An 18,404-nucleotide genomic window follows, 5' to 3' on the forward strand; every position below is an offset into this window, starting at 1 on the left:
CGAACGAAAACGGCCATTTTGGTTCTTTAGAAAATTCTCTTCGTACTGTATATCTGATTCACTGACTGCTGTTTTTACAATGACCATTAATCATCTTGAAACAAAAGATCAGTTGTTAACGAACTGTTGATATTCATAAGGTTTATGACATGCGTGAAAATTTGTAAACCGCGAGAAAACCTGTAAATTAACAAGGACTAATGGCGTTTTTATTTTCTTCTTACAACGAGTAATCTTTTAGTCGACGAAGAAAACATTTCTCTAATTCTATTGTAGTTTTTGTAAAATGATGTGGAAATGAAAGTGTGTATATTAAGATGCACGGTCTGGTCATTAATATTATACGCACGAGCAAAGATGCGACACGTTATCCACTTTTCCTATATTCTATTCTAATCGATCGTATTCTATCTCGATAAAAATCACGATTCCACGTTTATGGGATACCATGATTGGCGCGGCAGTTACGGATAAAGTGTCGATAACACTTAACGCCATACGTTGCCATAAGAAATGCTTTATCCGACAGATCATACGAGATTGGTGTTCTTGCAAATAGCTGGCTAGTCGAAAGGATTAACGGAAACACGGTTCACCGAGAGGTGCAGGGGTGCATAGCCTATCGGTGGCTGGTTAGCGACTTAACAATTAGATAGGGACGCGTGAATTCGTCTGCCAGCTGCGCAGAGATTGTCATGCGAATGTGGAGAGAATTCTGGCGAGCACTGTGTAGAACAACAGCAAAGATACGGTCAGCCCTGCGGCCCCTCCGCAATCATCGATCTCGTACTCCAGGGGATGCTCGGTGAAACAGCCTTCGAGGCGCCGCCTTTTCAGGTCGTTCAGCGGCATTTTATGGCAAGGCGCGCTCTCCGTGCCGTTCGTGTACTCCAACGGCGAAATGATCACCGGCGTCACCTCTAATCTTTTGTAACAGGTGGGGAACATTGCGTCCACTACCACCAGCAGCAAATTCGTGTGCGGCACCTGCGAAAACCGATCCTTTATTTAAACCTCGGATTCGCTCGTTCGAATCCACAACGTATCGTTATCGCTCCGAGCGTGATCTTATCCTCGAGAGAAATATCTCTCCGGCAGATCAACGAACAACGTTGTTAAACCCTGTGTTTAACACTAGAACAGAAATAGGAGATTCTGCTAGCTCGAAAGCAGATTTCTTACCCTGCGAGCGTAGAAGGGCCGGGAACAGTAGTCCTCGTGATTGGCGATGCCCTCGCCAGCCACCGTGTAATTCATCATGTACAGGATCCTCTTCTGATCGCAAGGATAGTGGTATAGGTAGGGCTTCGGGGGCGGCGGCGGATCCGGCGCGTCCTCGTCGGCGTGAACTTTGGCCAGGCTGACCGGCAAGTTGGCGAACTGGGTCGCGAACCACGCGACACGCAGCAGTAACCAGAGCAACAGTTTCCAGAGGTGCATCAGCGGGTCCGTCAGAGTGCTGGCCGCACCCTCGATACGCTGCGAAACAGTTTCGTTGCTCGTGGGAAAATGTTTTTGCCGTCGCGCCGGAGGGCGAACAACCTGGTCACTCCCTGGCCAGTCTCTGGCCGAGTTTCCCACTTTGTTTGCGAAAACGTTTTGCGTGAAACTTCCCTCCGAGCTTCCGAACCCTGCTCGACAACTTTTTCTCCTTGCCGAACCGCGCGAACCAACCCGCAGATGATATTAGAAACTTGTCGGCGAGTTGCTCTGTCTACCCGTTGCCGAGCAATCATATTTCATTTTGAAATACACTCTGCTGCTTCGCGCAATTTTTCCAGCCAATTGTTATAACGAGGATTCGTCGATTTTAAATTTTATGTTATTCGTGTAAATAGAATAAGTATAGGAAAGACCGGGCCGTAAAGTTCGAAGACGAAGAATTTCTACTTAACACTTTAACAGACCAGCGTTGGTTTCGATTTCCATTTTGAGCTAGTAACTGTCGACTAAACTGCCTATAGTTCATTCTATTGTACGAACGTCTTTATGGTCCATTGTTCGACTCGTTGTAGATCTTGGTCTAAAGAAAATAAGGTTAAATAGCATAGACTTCGTCTTCGTGTACGAACGCTTTGGCAGAGCATCGCGGTTCTCGATTTCCCCATAAATGAGTCGCGGAGCTTCTTGGCAGGTTAGCAACGACGGTACGTAACGGTGTGGCCTGCTTACAATTTCCTCGCACCAAGCCTGATAGTCGTAAATCTCCACCGGATTGAAGAGACCCTGGCCCACCATGGAGTTCATGACGGCGCCTTCCTGCGTCCCCATAAATTGGCCGGTGTCGTTATGCGCTTCCGATATCACCACGTAACCGTTCTGATCGAGCAAGTAGCAATCGATCCAACCGTGGGCGCAGTTCATGCTCGAGTTAACCGGTGTCGAAGTCAAGTTGATGAATCTGTTGTAAAGATCTTGCATGGGCATCTGGAACCCAACGACCGCCGCTGGCGCGGTTTTGCCGCCGTCTTTCGGGAATATCCCTATGGAGACCGTCACTATAGCGTCAGCACCAGCCTCCCATGGAACTGAAATCGTTAACGAACTCGTCACGCTCTTATATTTCTTATATTATTTTAGTATTACTCTTATTCTAGTAATTTTATAACGAACCCGTCACAGAGATGCTGTTAGGGTCGACGATATTCTGGAAAATGGCGCCCTTGTACCAGGGCTCGTTGACCGCCCTCCGATGAAGATCTCCGAAGACGATACCGTCTTCGTCCATGGGCACTCTGTTCGTGTCCAAATCATGCCATCTCGTCAGACCGCTCTGCGTGGCGACGAATCTCAGAAAGATCCCGTACATCTTCACCAGATGCCTCGCCTGGGACTCTTTCAGCTGGAACTCCTCGTTGAAGCTGCTATTGGTAGCCTTCGCGTCGAAGACTAACAGCTGCATCAGCTCCTTGTTGCAATAATAATCGTCCTGCGCGAGCGTTCTGCTACCACAATTCAAGGTGTCGTTGACATCGGACTGTGCCGTCGAGTAGGCCTCGTACTGCTCCGACCATCGCCAGCCTGGCATGTTCATCAGCTCCAAGAAGTGTCTCAGCTCCTCCTCGGTATCCTCGAACTCGTGGCCTTCTAGATAATGGTAGCGACAGTAGACCCAGCCGGGGTGCACTCGCCAGTTTTCGCCGATGAAGAACTGCGAGATGTCGATGTTCATGTTCTGGTTCCTCCGGATCTCGTCGCCGACCTTCATATTAAAAAGACATAGATAAATAAGAAAAGAAAAAGATGATACGATGGAAAGGAAAAAATGGAAAGAAATTACCTTGATCCACGTGGTCCCGTAATTTGGTATAGCGACCGCAAGACCGAAGGGCGTGCCCGGCAACGGCGCGTAGAAATAGTCCCGTCTTTCGAGGGTCACACGACGGTTGTCGTCGTAATGCAATTTCACCGGCACCCCTTTCATGCTGCCGCTTTTGTGGTCGACCAGCGCAGCACGCAGCTCCAGCACCTCCGGCCCCGGGTTCCTGTGCTCGTTTTTAATAAAACAAAAATAAGAAATCCTCGAAGCATAGTCTCCGGAAGCAATATGTATACAGGGTGTCCCAAAAGATACTCGTGATCGAGAGATGAGAGGTGCTTGAAGTCATTTGAAGCAACTTCTCCCTTCACAAGCTCGTCTCTAATTGGTCACGGTTTTTCGTTAATATCTCGCTAACGATGCCTCGGAGGGCATTTTTGTAAAGGAACAGGTTGCTTCAATTGACCTCAAGAACTCCTCATTTCCCGGAAGTAACATAATTTGAAGACACCCTGTATACGGTGCGGTCTTATTCTACGGTCTTGTCGCGTCGCGCAGCGCCGCGGGAATTTATTGTAGGGAAAGTTAGATTGCGGAGGGACGCTCTGATCTCTCAGACTCTACTTTGCACATACCAGTTCGAGAATGAAAGCACCCGCACACTTATCGAATTAGAAAGCGAACGGGAACGATTTGCACGGAAAACTGGCCGAACTTCCGCAGATATTCCAATCTGTTCGCAATGAAAAATTCTTCTCACGGTATAGGCTTCGCGAGCAATGAGACTATTTTAGAACGAGTCCAACCTCAGGAAGAGGCTCGTGGAGTGCCTGGGATGCGGTTGACACGTTCTAAGTTTTCCTCGTTCGTCAACGCGAATATTATCGTTGAATATTGTCCTTTAGAATTTCTCATAAAACATGAATTTCGCTGAACTAATTCGCGTTCCAGCGAATCGGAGTTTCGAAGCTCATCGATTCTCCGTTTACCTACCTCGGCTCCCGGCCATCGTTCAAGATCTCCACCTCGGTGAGGTCGACGCTGTTGTAGTTGAGCTTGAGCTTGCCTTTGAAAACGGGCCTGAGATCCGGATGGAGTATCACGTAGCCGTTGTTCGACACGATGAAGGCGTAGCCGTTCACGCCGAGCTTATAGGGCAACGTGAGCTTTCGGATGTCGTCGATCGGCACGTCGGTGCCCGCCACGCCCAGCAGATTCGCGATCCTGGTTCGATTGCGTCTCGTGTTGCCCCTGCGGTCGAACACCGGCGTGCTCACCGATGTCAGCAGCCTGTACTCCTGCCAGGCAGTCGTGTTCAGCATCGAGGCGTCCTGCCGTACGTCCTCGTCCTTGTGGAGCTGCAAACATTCATGCGATCAATTACATCGTAATACATAATTTTCATTCAATTACATCGTAATACGTAATTTGAACTCGATCGTACAGTAACTCGTAATCGATACAATTGATTTGTACAGTATTTCGTGATCGTAGTCCTATTGGATTACGAATTACATTGTAACTTAATTGAACAAAGATCCGCATTACGAACTGCGATGTAATCGATTCACTTTGTAATTACAAGTCCTCGAGTAATTGAATCACTTTGTAATTCTAATACGTCGAGTAATCCGTTTGTAATTGAGCGCAACTCTGGCACGCACAAGCTATACACGCGCGTTCAAAACAGGGACAATGATATTCGACATTAATAATGCAGCGGGGACATTACAAAGTCTAAGAGAGCCGGCGAAAACTTTGCAGTCGTGTTTGCCGAAATACGCCGCGGTTCCGAATCTGTGCCTCGCGCGACAACTTGTCGCGCATCTACTCTCGTGGCAAAAGTGGTTCTCGCGGGCAATCGACTGTGGAATCTATCGAGGCTCCCCGGAGACCGCAGCCAGCTTACTCGAGCCAGCAGATTTGTCTAGGATTCTATAATACTAAAGATTCTACTGGGGTTCTACTGCAATCCACAATCTATTATTATTATCATCGTCACTATTACTATTAATCGCAATCCAAGTTCGAAAATGGAGGACCCACGAGGAATCTCCGGTGACCGATACACGTTTGATTTCGACGGAACTGTACGCAATGGTTTAACAGACACACCCAACGATTTACGATCCTTTGTGCAAAAACTTTCGTGTAAAATTGTCATTAAAATTTCTTTTTACAATTATATGTATCGTAGGTAGATCTAATGAACAATTGCGGAAAGTTCCATAAAAATCGGCGGGTATCGGTCACCAGGGTTCCCTCGTCAGCCATCTTGGTTGCCAGTGGGGTAGGGTCAAAGCGACTACAGGGATCTCTACTGTTGGTTGGTTTGCTAGGGTTCAACCTGCTGTATGTAGATTTCGTCCTCATTCATTCGCACGCCCAGGCGTTTCCCTTTCAGGTGTTTCTGGAGTCGGGACTGTTGCTCCTCGTGCTGCATCACCAGCCACAGCCAAGTGGCGAGTGCCGGATTCTGATGGAATTGCAAGTGAGAACATTTACAGAATCAGAGATTCTTATGCTAACCCAAACGAAGAGAGAGAGAGAGAGAGAGAGAGAGACTCTTAGACGATTGCTTGAACTAGATACCATATTTACTATATGGAGATCATTGTCTTGACAACGCCATTGCGTTGTATACTTTAATTATTTACTGAACATTATATCAATTAATTAGACATTTTGTACATTTTTACAATTTTGATTTGATAACATTGTAGTAATTCAATGGCGCGCTATGCTACGAGTCGAAGCCTTGAAACAACGCTAAAATAATTTAAGCCAAAAAAAGCGTATTCTCAGACCGCCGTGTGCGCTGTGTCGATCGTGTTACGCGTCTCGCGAATCGTTTCTCGCCAGTTCAGTTTCCGCGGCTATGTAATCCGACGCGAATCGGATCGTCGAGAGGATCATGTTTTAAAGATGCTGGAAAATAATTAAGCTAACTTCTAAGGACGCGGTTTTCGTTGTCCTTAACACTGAACCAGCATTCAGCTGAAAGTAATCCGACTATTAATATTCAACGATTATAATGCGACCACCGTGAGAACGTGTTCACGATTAATCATCACGATCCTCATTTTATTTCACTTATGATTATGATCCTTGTTTAATCCTGCAATCATTAAACCTTTCTCTTTCAAGAAACAAAGAGAAGAGCTTACGGTGATATCGGCATACGCGTGAGTCCAGACGACAGGGTGCACCGCGTCCTGGAGGACCATGGGCCTCGCCACCACAGGTATATACTTCAACACCTGTTCCCGAACTTCTTCTTGCGTGTGCACGTGCGTGTAGTAGCCGCGATTTAGGCAAGCCATCCATTGAATCTCGCGGACCTTTGTCACCTCCTTGCCCAGGAGGTAAGTGAACACTCTGACGGGGATGTGGGTATTGTTGTCCTGCCAGTTCCATGTTTTGAACACCTGAACAAACAAGAGGATGTTTCAGAGAACGTATAATTTTCTTTTGGAATTTGTCTGAATTGAACAGTGTGGAACAACTTTTTATCAAGTTCGATGCAACGCACGGACTTGGTAAAATTTTTTCAGGGTTGCCGTTTACAACGGAATAAAGGTTGAACCTTCCCCTTTAATTGAAAAAAGAAACATGTAGCTGCGATTTTTTTTCGCGAAGTTACATCACTTTAAAGTTACCCTTGCAACGATGGCCAATTTTTATCAATTTGCGTTTGTTTTCTTAGACATCGAGTGCAACGTCTTACTGACCAACTCAATATAGTAACTGAAAACTAGATTAACTATAGATCTCAGGTTTTCTACCGTCTTCGACGCGCGACCTACGAACTGTCTTCATCCGAGAATCGTAACGAGTTCCATTCAAAACGAAGACTAGGAGACACCTACGTTAGATGAAGCGGGCGAAGCGCATCAAAGCGAATCCTAGACCCGACGTCGCCTAATCGAGCCGCGCGTAACGGCTCGCGTAATCCCGATGCGAGCGTTATCGCGCGTTATCGCCGATGATGCGTTTTCCGCCGTCTGGAGGTGGCGGTGGGGCGCGGGGAGATAAAAAATAACAACGAAGCGGGAATGGAGAGAAAAAGACGGGAAGATGTTGGGAAGGAGACAACCGTGAGACGTTAGGCGAATCTTAGACCATGTACAAGGTGTCTAGAACTGTTGCGATCAAACTGGTGCTACAGTGACGTATATAATAATAAAAAATACGGACTTGAAGTAACTTTGACATTGTTAACGATATCTAAACGAAAACTTAACAAAACACCGGTAATATATCTACTGTCTTTAATTTACGATATAGAAATATAAAAATATACAAATACAGCATTTTCGGTGCACCCTGTGTAAGCAGTTTAACAGGAAAATAAAAGAAAACGAGACGGAGAAACGAAAGTAGGAGAGAGAGAGAGAGAGAGAGAGAGAGAGAGAGAGAGAGAGAGAGAGAGAGACTAGTAGAAGCAGGAAAAGGAAGCATCCTACCGAAAGGAAGACGTAAATGAGGGGAAATTAATAGAAAAGAGATAGAAGATTTGATAAGTGATAGGAGGAGGAGACAGCGAAAGCGGGAGTAAGAAGTGCCGCGGTTTAAGGAACAAAGATGGCGAAATAGACGAAGTAGGACGCAACGGAAGGAGGAAGAGGAAAGTCTTCGACAAACAGAGAAGACGGGGAGATCAAGGAAATGAATAGGAAAGAGACAGAATGGTGTACAAGTGGGGGACGAGAGGACAGCGAAATGAAAGCAGGATGAAGAATCGTCGCGGTGTAAGGAACGGAGACGGCGAAATAGATGGAGGAGCAGCACGCGAAAGGGGGAAATAAGAGGAATCGACCGAGAGACAGAGACCACCGCGATCCTCGGCTGTTCGCGAGTGGGCTCTCATAAAAGTGAAGAGCTACTCTGAGCGAGGATAGAGCTGGAAACGCGACCTTTTTCCCCCGGCTAGTGAAAATTCGCGGGAGAGCCACTTAATTTTAGTGCGGCTTTACGAGCAACCTTCCACCCGGTTCACCAAAAATGGCGGACGGGACCGGCCCCCGATGCGCGATGCCAGACGCGCTCCGGTTAGCAATTTTATGAATAAAACCCGTCCGACGATCCTAAATTTAATAATAACTCGCGGCCGCCGGGGAATTGCGAATCGGTGAATAAACGTTCGTCGAAGCTCGAGGTAACGCGACACGGATGCGACGGCGTCTAGACAATGAAGGGCGCTTTCAAAAATCTGCGCGGGCTGCGCATTAATTAAAACACATTCGAGTGACGCTCGACCATCGGCGGAGCTAGAATTAGGCCGAGGATGGTCGTGCTAGTAAATATTTAGTTGCTCCGTCGATCGCGAGACACTGAAGGTTAAAACCGACTTCGTCTTAGTAAATAAATCATTCGAGCACTGCGAAATCCCTTGCCAAGACAAAATTTTACAGAAACTCGTGTCGATAAACTGATTCGTTTCTCCGCACGCTGATAGCAAGAGTCGAATGACATCTTCGTAATCTATGTTAATCGACGCGATGAAATCGACCGCTTTATTCTATCGCGATAAGAGCGTTTAGAGAAACGGAAAATGTTGTCCGAACATCTCGCCGGAATATCTTTGAATTGACGAATAAATGGGCCGGCGAGATGAAGGGAATACCTCGGTCAAATTTCCAGGAACCCCGTCGGTAACCAGCATGATTAGCTGATTGCACGGCGTGTCTGACCCACACCCACGCGTCTCCCTGTAATTGCTGAGCAGCTCGAAGGCCTTGCCGAAGGCCTCGGTCAAATTCGCCTGGCCCTCCGTCTTCACCGTGGTGATCGCTTTCTTGAACGTCTTCACGTTCTCCGGCGTCGCCTGGATTAGCATGTCCTTGAAACAGTCCACCACGTCCGTGGTGCCATTCGTGTAGCTCAGCACCGTCACGAAGTCGTTGTTCGACAGGGTGTCCAAGATCGCGTTTATGGTCGTTTTGGCTGGAAGCGAAAATTCGAGGCTAGAAACTCACGTTCCTAAGACATTTCAGGGTGAAATCTTCTGGGGGAGAATCTCTACGGAAATGACCACGCAAACTACGACGCTTGAGCACCTGTTTGTGAAACAGAAAGACGCTAATAGAGTAATTGAAGTCGTGGCGATTTTTCTGGAATATTCTAGAAGGTCGTGTTTCCTGGGCATTTAATGGTTTTACCGAGAATATTACGTTAACGACCAGAAGATCCTCGATACCCGTGCGAAGGTGTAGTAGCGTCGGCATACTATCCACCCCTAAACAATGCACGCGTAACCTCAGGTTTGCGGTGCACTCCAAGTATGCATTACACGGCTAACAGACGGCAACCGCAACCGTATTCCAGTTGCGATTCTGACACAGCTGCCTGGGATGCGTCGAATAGAACAACAGAAGTTCCCGACTTCGCGCGTGAATCGATCACCGTGCGCGAGGGGCTGCGGTCATTATGATAAAATGCGGAACAATGTCCTTTTGAACGATCGTTAAAGTATTTTTAACTTATCAAAATTATTAATAGAAACAAGTTATTCTTGTTTCATTCGTATCTTCCCTTTTTTAATTACAAGCTGACGGACAATTATTCAGAATTTACAGTAAATCGAACAAGTAAAAAAGATCGAGGGAAAACCAGAGAAATCGGTCACCGATAGTCTTTCCCATGCCCGTCATGCTGCCGCTGGTGTCCATCAGGATCACCATGTCCTTGCTGCAGGTGGCAGCCTCGATGAACCAGCTGCGCACCCTGCAATCGTAGATGTCCGCCTCCTCTTCGCCGCCGTCATCGTCTCCTTCGCTGCCGGCGCTTTCCGCCGTAGGGTCCGTTTTCCACTGCATGGCAGGATATTGCCGTAGCATGCCAGTGACGGATCCGAAATACTGCCACGACAGAGCAGGGTCGGACTCGTAGTTCTGACGAAAGACCGCGTCGAGGCTGTCCGTCTTCAGGATATCTTCGAGAACCGGCGGCGACAAGTCGTACACGTTCGTTGGGATGTGCACCGACGAGAAGCTCGTGTTCACGGGTATGTTGTAGAAATGGGAGTCCGGTGTCAGCTCTATATCCCTGCGAACCATTCGTTTTCTATTTTAGGTCCTGCAAATGTTACTTGGGATATTACTATTTAATTTAGCTTAAATGAATTCTGAAAGTGTCTACTTTAAGACAGAGTACATTGCATTGCAACAGATTGATAAGATCATTTTAAAAAATTAAGAGGAATCGATTTCTGACGCCATGGGGTTTGCTAGATTTGAAAGGAAAAGGATGGATTTTAAGATACGTTCCTGTAGTCCTATTTTCGTGGAACTTAGCTTAAACGAAAGCTGGAAGTGAGCTTAGGATGCTCTGCGAGATACCTGGAGCGAATACAATATACGATGACCTCGTGTAAAGAACCTAAAACTAAGCTTACTTATCGGCTAGAGTACTATAAGGGAAGGGTAGCAGATGATGCTCCCCCAAACGGTATGAAACTTTGCAGGCTTTGGAGGACAGCCAAAAATATTAGATTCGTACCCTTTGAGTCAAGTTTAAGAGGTGAGACTACCCTCGAAACTTTCGACTCCCTTAAAGGGGTCAGCCTGCAATGGATATAGGAAAAGATCAATTTGGGCAAACGTAACGCGCAACAATGTAGAAAATAGTACGACTTAATCATCGAATTTCAACGAGGATACGAACCCGCAGCGATTTTGTCAAGCTCTGTACAGAAAATTTCAGCGAAGTGCGCGCGACAGTGGTTGAGAATGTGTGGACGCCGCTATCCGTTCGGCTTTAACATCTTCAAACAGAAGGGGAATTCGGAGCAGAAGAAAACGCTAGACCTAGTTCGTAGGTCAATCGTTCTAGGAATCGATGCCGAAGACATCCGGAGCTTTCTCAGTCTAATTCCACTCGATATCGCGGGACGAGTGTCGCCGAGAAGCCGAACGGAACAATGCCGAAAAAGTCTCGAACCACTCGAGTCGTCCTAAACTTCAATTTCCTACTCTTCTCTCGTTCATTTTCTTCTTCAGTCTTGAAGTTTCTCAAATTGTATTCGGGACAAGCAATTGTGAACTACTGCAATGGGGGGTATTGGATTGAATAAGAAACGATATCAAATAATAAAACGAATAAAATATATAGCGAAATTTGCATAGGGGCAGTCGACTATATTTGTTGCTAATTTTAATTTTATTATGAGAATATCATAATTTTTTTGCTAAAGAATATCAGTGTCCCTGTACAAATTTCGTTATTTTTTTAAATGTCTGCACAGCTGCACAGCGATTAGAGTTTCTGGAGCACCTGTACACCGTCGCGTTCTTATCCATGTTCTCCGGAATCTTCGGCAGCCTCTGATCGGCCACGTGGCTGTATTTGCCGGATACGTAGGTGAAATTACCGTCCTCTTCGTCCGGTTGCCAGTTCTCGGCGCTCTCTTCGGCCTTCGCGCGGATGCAGGTCACCGCATCCATCTTCCGTCTCAGCATCCTGCCGACGTTCTCGCTGATTATGCTCACTAATTCCTCCCCGGACTTGTCCTCCACTCGCGTATTCATCGCCTTGTATTTCTGCAATTCATCGGAGGGCCCCTGTAGGTATAGTTACGCGCCACCCTTTGCCTCCCCTTTCTTCGCCCACGTTTATATCCCCGTTTTGACCCGGATTCCTAGCCGCTTCTTCTTTTGCGACGCGCCGCCGCCGCCGCCGCGAAACGTATTATTAATTTCTCGCGGCGAAAAACCTTCCATCTTTTCCACCAACGCGAGACACAATGGTCGCTCATCTTTCGCGCCACCCTGCCACCATTGTCCCCCGAACAATAAACCGAACGGGGGGGAAAAAAAAGTTTTCGAGTAATCGGAACTCGAAATACCGGGAGTCCTGGCACGACTGGAATTTTTTTCGAAATATTCCACGACCTTCCGGCCTGCTGATTTTTCATTTTCACCCCTGGCCTGGTAGCATCTCGCCGGAAGAATGGCGACCGAACCCTCGTGCGAATTCATTTCTCTCGCAGTCACCGTGATCAGCTCTGTGCATAATGGATAAAGTGGATAAAATGGATGAAATGGATTTAAAAATTGCATTTACAGAATGATTAATAATGAATAATTAATCTCTAGCAAATCTAAAATTGTTGCAGCATACGAGTAGCGTGTGAGAAAAATGATCAGGTAGAAGTCAGAAAGAATAAAACGATCGAAAGGAATAAAACATAAATAGATCTTTATCTGCAACCAGTCAATTTATATTTTGACTAGAGATTCGTTTATAAATTTTAATCCAAATCGAATGTATCGATATATTTTTCAATTTTAGATTCGGAACGTCTGCAACAGCTTATTGTGTTACAAATCTTGACCGGTTCTATTAATAACAACGCCCACGAGACACGCAGCAGCGATGCAACGTGGCTGCGTCGTCGAAAACAATCGTCTTCGACGAAGTGTCTAGTTTGAGATAAGAAAAATAATCTCGATCCATTTACCGAGACGATAAGAAGACGATTCGATTAAATGGATGAATGAAACGGAGACGATACCGGTTGGAAACGAAGACTCGTACCACGATGGCTGAAACGCGTCGCAGGCGGCATCTGTGTTCCCTCTAGCAGTGTTCCCAGTGACGTTAGCCGCGATCTCTCACGAGATAAACCGTTGAAACTTTGAAAAATATTCCTCCTCCGATCGCGTTCTGTCGTCGCTGAATTATTCTGCTGAAAAAAATGACCAATCACGCCTGTTATCGTCGCCGAAACGATCGTTAAGCCGGTCAATTTATCTTGAGTCGATATATGACTGACCCTTCGACGCGCCACTTTTCTTCGTTTCAAAAAGTTTTTCCTGCATCTTTATCGCTTCGCTGTCACAGCTAATCGATTAATCTTCCTTCTTTTCCGAGCGTTCGCACGAAAATCGATTAGTACCTATTAATCTAATCTAGACGCAGATGTCGCGAAGATAGACGTGCTGGAAATAGAATGTTTGCGCGCAGCTTTGTAAAAACCATAAAAGCTTGCCAATTTGTTTAACCGAGATGAGGCAAAGGTATGCAAAAAGCCGGAAGACAAAGGTATTTGAAAACATTTCAATATGTACGAACACGCGATCGATATTCTAGAGTTTATTTGATCCTTTAGGGTCGTATGTCAACTCTCAGCCATATCTTACACTGCCGTGCCCCCTATGCAATTACGCTAATGTGTTATATTTTCTTAATTTGATTATGATCAAAAGATTGATCGACGTCGCACCGTTGAACTTCGGAATCGAATAAATTTAACCTGCTTTAATTTGACGAAATTTTTGAGGTTATCGACGTGGACAGTGAAAGCGTTAAAATGCATCGCGGATGCTTGTCCGAGGTTTCTAATCAAATTCTTTGATCTACGAGAATTCACATACCGCGGATTCTAGCAACCACCAAACTGTCTCTCGGTCTATCGAAATTCCTGAAATTCTTAGAAACTCCGCCGATGACTCAATCCTTAGGTGGCGGTTCCCCTTTTCTCCGGTTCATTCTCCCGTTTGTCCCCACCCCGGTGCTCCCGTTTAAGTGACAATAATCGCGTGCACGAAGGCGTAACGAAAATAGTTGGAGCGATCAGCCGATACTGATAGAAGGAACGAGAAAGAGAAAGCGGGTGGGAAAAGAGAGATGGCACGATGGCGCGATGATACGCTAATGGAAGAACTGGCACGAATTGTGTCGGGGAGTCGCGATGGAACAAGGAAGAAGAATAGTTTTCACTTACGTTTAATAGTTCTTCTGGTCGCGCCACCTTGTCCGCCAATTCCCATAATTCGGCTCCCAACTTCTCTGCCCACCGTATCACGCTGCAAACGACAACGATTTCAATCACGATCACGATCACTGTCGGGCGGCCACGCTGCCGATCGGATGTCCAGGAATTCGTGGAATTCATTCAATTACCCGGTAATTGCAAGGGCCACGGCTCACGTGTTCATTGACTGGTCGTATCCGAAACGTCCGATCGAATTCACAGCATCCGATCGATCCGCGAGGAAACGCCGTATGGTGTTAGGTTATGTGAGGCTTTTGGGACAATTCTCTAAACATGTATAGCATCATTAATCAATCGTTTACGTTTTGCTGATACTCTACGATTTGTTAGACACCCGTAGTTCCTTATGTCTCTTTAGAAAACCAGTGGAGATTAATAATTGCCTGAAACGTGTACGCAAAAATAGTAATCGTTATTTCGTCAGATGATGACTGCAGGATGTCCCAACCAAACAGGATGTTCGATCTCACGCTTTGGATCTTTGACTTTTGGTCTATGGAGCGAACACCGTGCGCCACGCGGGAATCGAAAATTGGCGCTGTTCCAAGCGAGAACTAAATTCGACGGAGAATGCGACTCTGCGTTTAGCTAGCCGGGTAAACAAAAACAGTGTATGAAATCGATATTCCGACAATGAGATCGATAGCAATTTGTTGACTTCATCGAGCCCCCGATTATCCCCGGATCCATAAAAAAGAGAACCATATATGGTACACAGAGCCTAGAAAGTTCATATAATGAAAGCGTAGACAAACAAGTCTTTTAATGGATTTTAGTGGAGTAAATTACTCGATTTTTCAAAACATATTACTGAAATCATTTCTTGCAGATTCATTGGTCTTTCTGTTGCTCTTAATGCAACAACAATACATTTGGATTTAATCGGCGAAGATCGAGCAAATAAGTCAACGAATTAAGTATTCCGGGTCAAGAGTGATCTAGTCACAGCCGTACGAGGGTTAACCGGAACGACACGCATAAAATGAATATCACGTACAGTGCGAAATTGCGATTATCGCACACGTGCGGCGCTGCTATTACACCTGTTAAATTAGTTGGGAAGAATCAACCCTTTCAACGCCCAACAAAAATGTTGTAGCCACGGAAAATATATTCTGCCAAGTATAGATAATTCGGTAAGTTTTCGGGAGATCCGAGAATTTATAGAAAAGCACACTAAGAAATCAAAGTAATGATTAAGAAATTAGTTGAAGCAATCGAGGGTGTATCGTTGTTCGACACTGTATGGATTAATGTTCGCAGGAAGCTACAACTATTATGTCGAGAGAGAATATGTAGTAGGAAAGCGTTGTTACTCACATTCGCGTGTCCCTGCCGAAGCAGCCGGCGTAATGGAACCAGAGGGCGAGGAGGATCAGACATCGATAGATACTCGATCTCATTTTCGACGGTGCCGGTAACGATCTATTTGCCAGCAGCGTCGAGGCAAGGTCCGTCGCATAATCTCATTATGGCCTTCCGTGGAAAGCCGGTGCACAGCACGCGTATTTCACCTTTCAGCTTCCGACTGGCGTGTTGCGTTCCTGATCTTTTCCACGGGGCCGGCGAGATGGCCCGATTATTTTTGGTACAGGAACCGATCCCCCTTCGCGCCGTCCCGTGAACCGACGAATCACGAGACCCGGTTCGCGTGGTCCTGTGTATTTATAAAATCGCACCGGCTCGAACGGAGACCCCTTCGAGACGGCGCCGAGCCCGCACGCATCGGGGAACCTCGCTTTTCGACTTTTCCCATGTGTTCATAGCTTCTCTCCTCGTTACGTAACGCCAAAAAGCGAAAGAGAACCACGCGCAGCGTATTGCAGTACATACAGTGCTACAGAAGCCTGTAAATGACTGTAAGAATGTCTTGGATTTAGAGTTAACACTTAGACAATTGAACGAAGAGGATTGCTTTGACATTGTCATCTCATTGAATAAAATACTGCAATTATATAAAATTCTTTAGGCTCTTGGCGCAGTTGTCTAAGTGTTAAAGTAGCATTGAGTGCAAAGGGTTAATATTGTTTAGCGAAGTAAGGTGTCGATGAAATAAATGCATTAAATTCACAGCCTAAACGCGATACAATTGACGTATATCCGAATAAACGTTTATCTTATCGTTCGCAAGACGAGCTACTCGGTTTTCGAGCTCGGATAGGGGTCTAGTGTTTCGCATAGAGGTTGACGAGGAACCCGGAGTGTCGCTCATCGGTTTGGATCTGGGAAACGTTATGGGAAATCGAATAGATCAGCCGCGTGGAGAACGTTTCGTCGCGGCGCATGATACGGCGACCGTCGGCGAAGTGTTGAATTACGAGACGGAAGAAATAGTAGAAACGCGAGCGGGGAAGATAAAATTTCGCGGAGCGCGAGAAAACTCGCCGCGAGCAATAATCGTCTCTTCTTCGTCGGCAATGTTGCGTAACGCCAAAAACTCGCGTTCTATTCTATTCCCTTCTTTTCTATGGCTGCTCTGCTTCTGTTCCGTTCTATTCCACTTGGTTTCTCCAACGCGCTATTAACGAATCACCGCGGCGCACGGTGTAACAAGTATGTTATATGGGCGTTCGGGACAAAATTCATAACTTATAAATTTGCGGCCTAGCACCCCTAATATCTTTTTAAAGAGAATAGAAATATGCATCGATTTACGAAATAAAAACACAATTTTATCGATGATAAATTAAGCTGATCTTAATTGTCTAATTTAACTTCGAGCAGCTAAATTTTGCGCGAATGTGAAATTTATTCTGCTTCCAATTTAATAAAATTATGGTATAAAATTGTGACGATTGATCGATGACGTCTGTGAAGATATACGTTTCGTTTCAGTGTACGGCCGAGCGTCGACGTCGCGTTGAAGAGGCTCGGTGTGATACGTCATACAGCGAACATGTTTCAAAAGACCGTTCCGCAATGGACGTGTTTCGAATCGACGGAATTGCTGCATTCGCGAGGACGGCACGATGCGATTTCCACAACCATTCCGCGGCAGCTCTGCGCGCAAGCATCGACCAAAGATCTCTACGGCTTTTCCGCTCGAAAAGCACGATTTTCTGGATTATTTTCCAGCAACCATACTGGAGATAGACCTTCCACCTTTCCTTGATTTATTTCAACGTTTTTCTATCGGAACAGTGGCGCGTTCCTTTCAATTCATTTCCAGGTGATGGAATCTGTTTCCTCTGGAAAGCTTTCCCCTTTTCAACAAACTGCGTTTATAAAACTTTCTGTACATCGTTCGTTATTTTTTTCAGATTGATTCGCAGACAATATGGTTGAAGAAAAATTGAAGTACTATCGTGGGTGTCCAGAATGCTTACAGACGGATACGTCTGTGAATAGCATTGGACAACTTTGTTCGCAGCTTTCAAAATTTTCGAAGAACATGTTAAGAAAGATGTAAGATCTCATTTGTCGAAATCCATCATGTCAATCACCGATATCTTGTTTAAGTAAGATTGCGCAGATATTTTTCCTCTTAACGAAAGTTTAGCAGAGAATTGTAAGAAATTAAGAAACGCATACAATAAATAAGAAATTAAATATTACGGCATTTTGCTCGGTGAGATGCTCGGGGTCGGCGATTAAAAGGTGTAAAATTTCACGCAGGAAGTCGTTCATTGGATTTAAGTGTCGATTAAGAGGAAGGCGAAGAAGAAGAAGAAGGCGACGACGAGTAGTACAGCGGTTTGTCCATTATAAAATCGATCTTCAAAACTTCTCGGCTGTAATTGTCCGTTAGTCGTACGCATTTTCTCTAATCCTGTGTCCGCGTCGCTACTCGCTCTTCTTTTGGCTCGAATTAGGTAGTAGTATTATATATTATATATTATTGTACATATCACCTGTTATTTTACATATTATTTCATTATTATTGTTTCAGCTTGAAAACCATACGCTTGCGACACGATAAAAAAAATCGATGAACGAAAAGGCAGGGACTCCCTCGCGCGAATATTTTTATTTCTATAATATTCTGGCATTGAAACGTAATATTATCTAATCGTTGCATTACTCGGATAGATTATCGCCTAGCAGAGGACGCGAATAAAATTGGTCGATAACAGAATGTTTTGGTATCAGCATATTAAAGAAATAGACGTTCAGATAAGAGATTCGTACCATACACGAAGGGCGAGTCTCGTAACGTGACATCGACTAACTCGTAAAATATTAGTTTTACGAAAAAATTGTTCAGACAGAAGTTGCACAGCTTCTAGAATGACAAATAACATTTTATTGTTGCGTGACGAGACTCACCCTGTATACACGGCACCGGGTTTTGATCTGGCCGAGCGGGAGTACGAATATCCTGTTCGAGGGAAGACCCGTTATTTTCATTGCACCACGATAATTGCACGT

At 45.5% G+C, this 18,404-nt stretch overlaps 1 protein-coding gene and 1 long non-coding RNA gene across 2 annotated transcripts; one reads left to right on the plus strand and one right to left on the minus strand.

Annotated features, from left to right (window-relative positions):
* Positions 1-279: 279 nt before the first annotated feature.
* On the minus strand, positions 280-15,553 carry Ca-ma2d (Ca[2+] channel Muscle-specific alpha2/delta subunit). Its single transcript, XM_078179243.1, has 13 exons — positions 15,357-15,553; positions 13,986-14,067; positions 11,534-11,799; positions 9,888-10,306; positions 8,886-9,205; positions 6,427-6,687; positions 5,607-5,735; positions 4,253-4,617; positions 3,281-3,485; positions 2,614-3,202; positions 2,173-2,528; positions 1,183-1,479; positions 280-987 (listed from the first exon to the last, which is right to left on the minus strand). Exons 1-13 carry the CDS (start codon positions 15,437-15,439, stop codon positions 694-696), a joined length of 3,666 nt encoding a protein of 1,221 aa, XP_078035369.1. The 5' UTR covers positions 15,440-15,553; the 3' UTR covers positions 280-693.
* Positions 14,510-17,132, plus strand: LOC144469225 (uncharacterized). Its single transcript, XR_013493934.1, has 4 exons — positions 14,510-14,632; positions 14,866-15,172; positions 15,300-15,453; positions 16,872-17,132. It is a non-coding gene; the product is annotated as an uncharacterized LOC144469225 (long non-coding RNA).
* Positions 17,133-18,404: the final 1,272 nt, after the last annotated feature.

The sequence above is a fragment of the Augochlora pura genome, chromosome 4 (assembly GCF_028453695.1).
Source record: "Augochlora pura isolate Apur16 chromosome 4, APUR_v2.2.1, whole genome shotgun sequence".
Classification (NCBI taxonomy): Eukaryota; Metazoa; Arthropoda; class Insecta; order Hymenoptera; family Halictidae; genus Augochlora; species Augochlora pura.

Excerpts from the sequence above, each read along its gene's own strand:
- Ca-ma2d (XM_078179243.1), bottom strand. The coding sequence starts at position 15,439 with ATGAGATCGAGTATCTATCGATGTCTGATCCTCCTCGCCCTCTGGTTC. Across the intron at positions 11,800-13,985 it reads GACCAGAAGAACTATTAAAC|AAATACAAGGCGATGAATAC; the intron begins GTAAGTGAAAAC and ends GATGAATTGCAG. Across the intron at positions 1,480-2,172 it reads AGGCTTGGTGCGAGGAAATT|CGTATCGAGGGTGCGGCCAG; the intron begins GTAAGCAGGCCA and ends ACTGTTTCGCAG.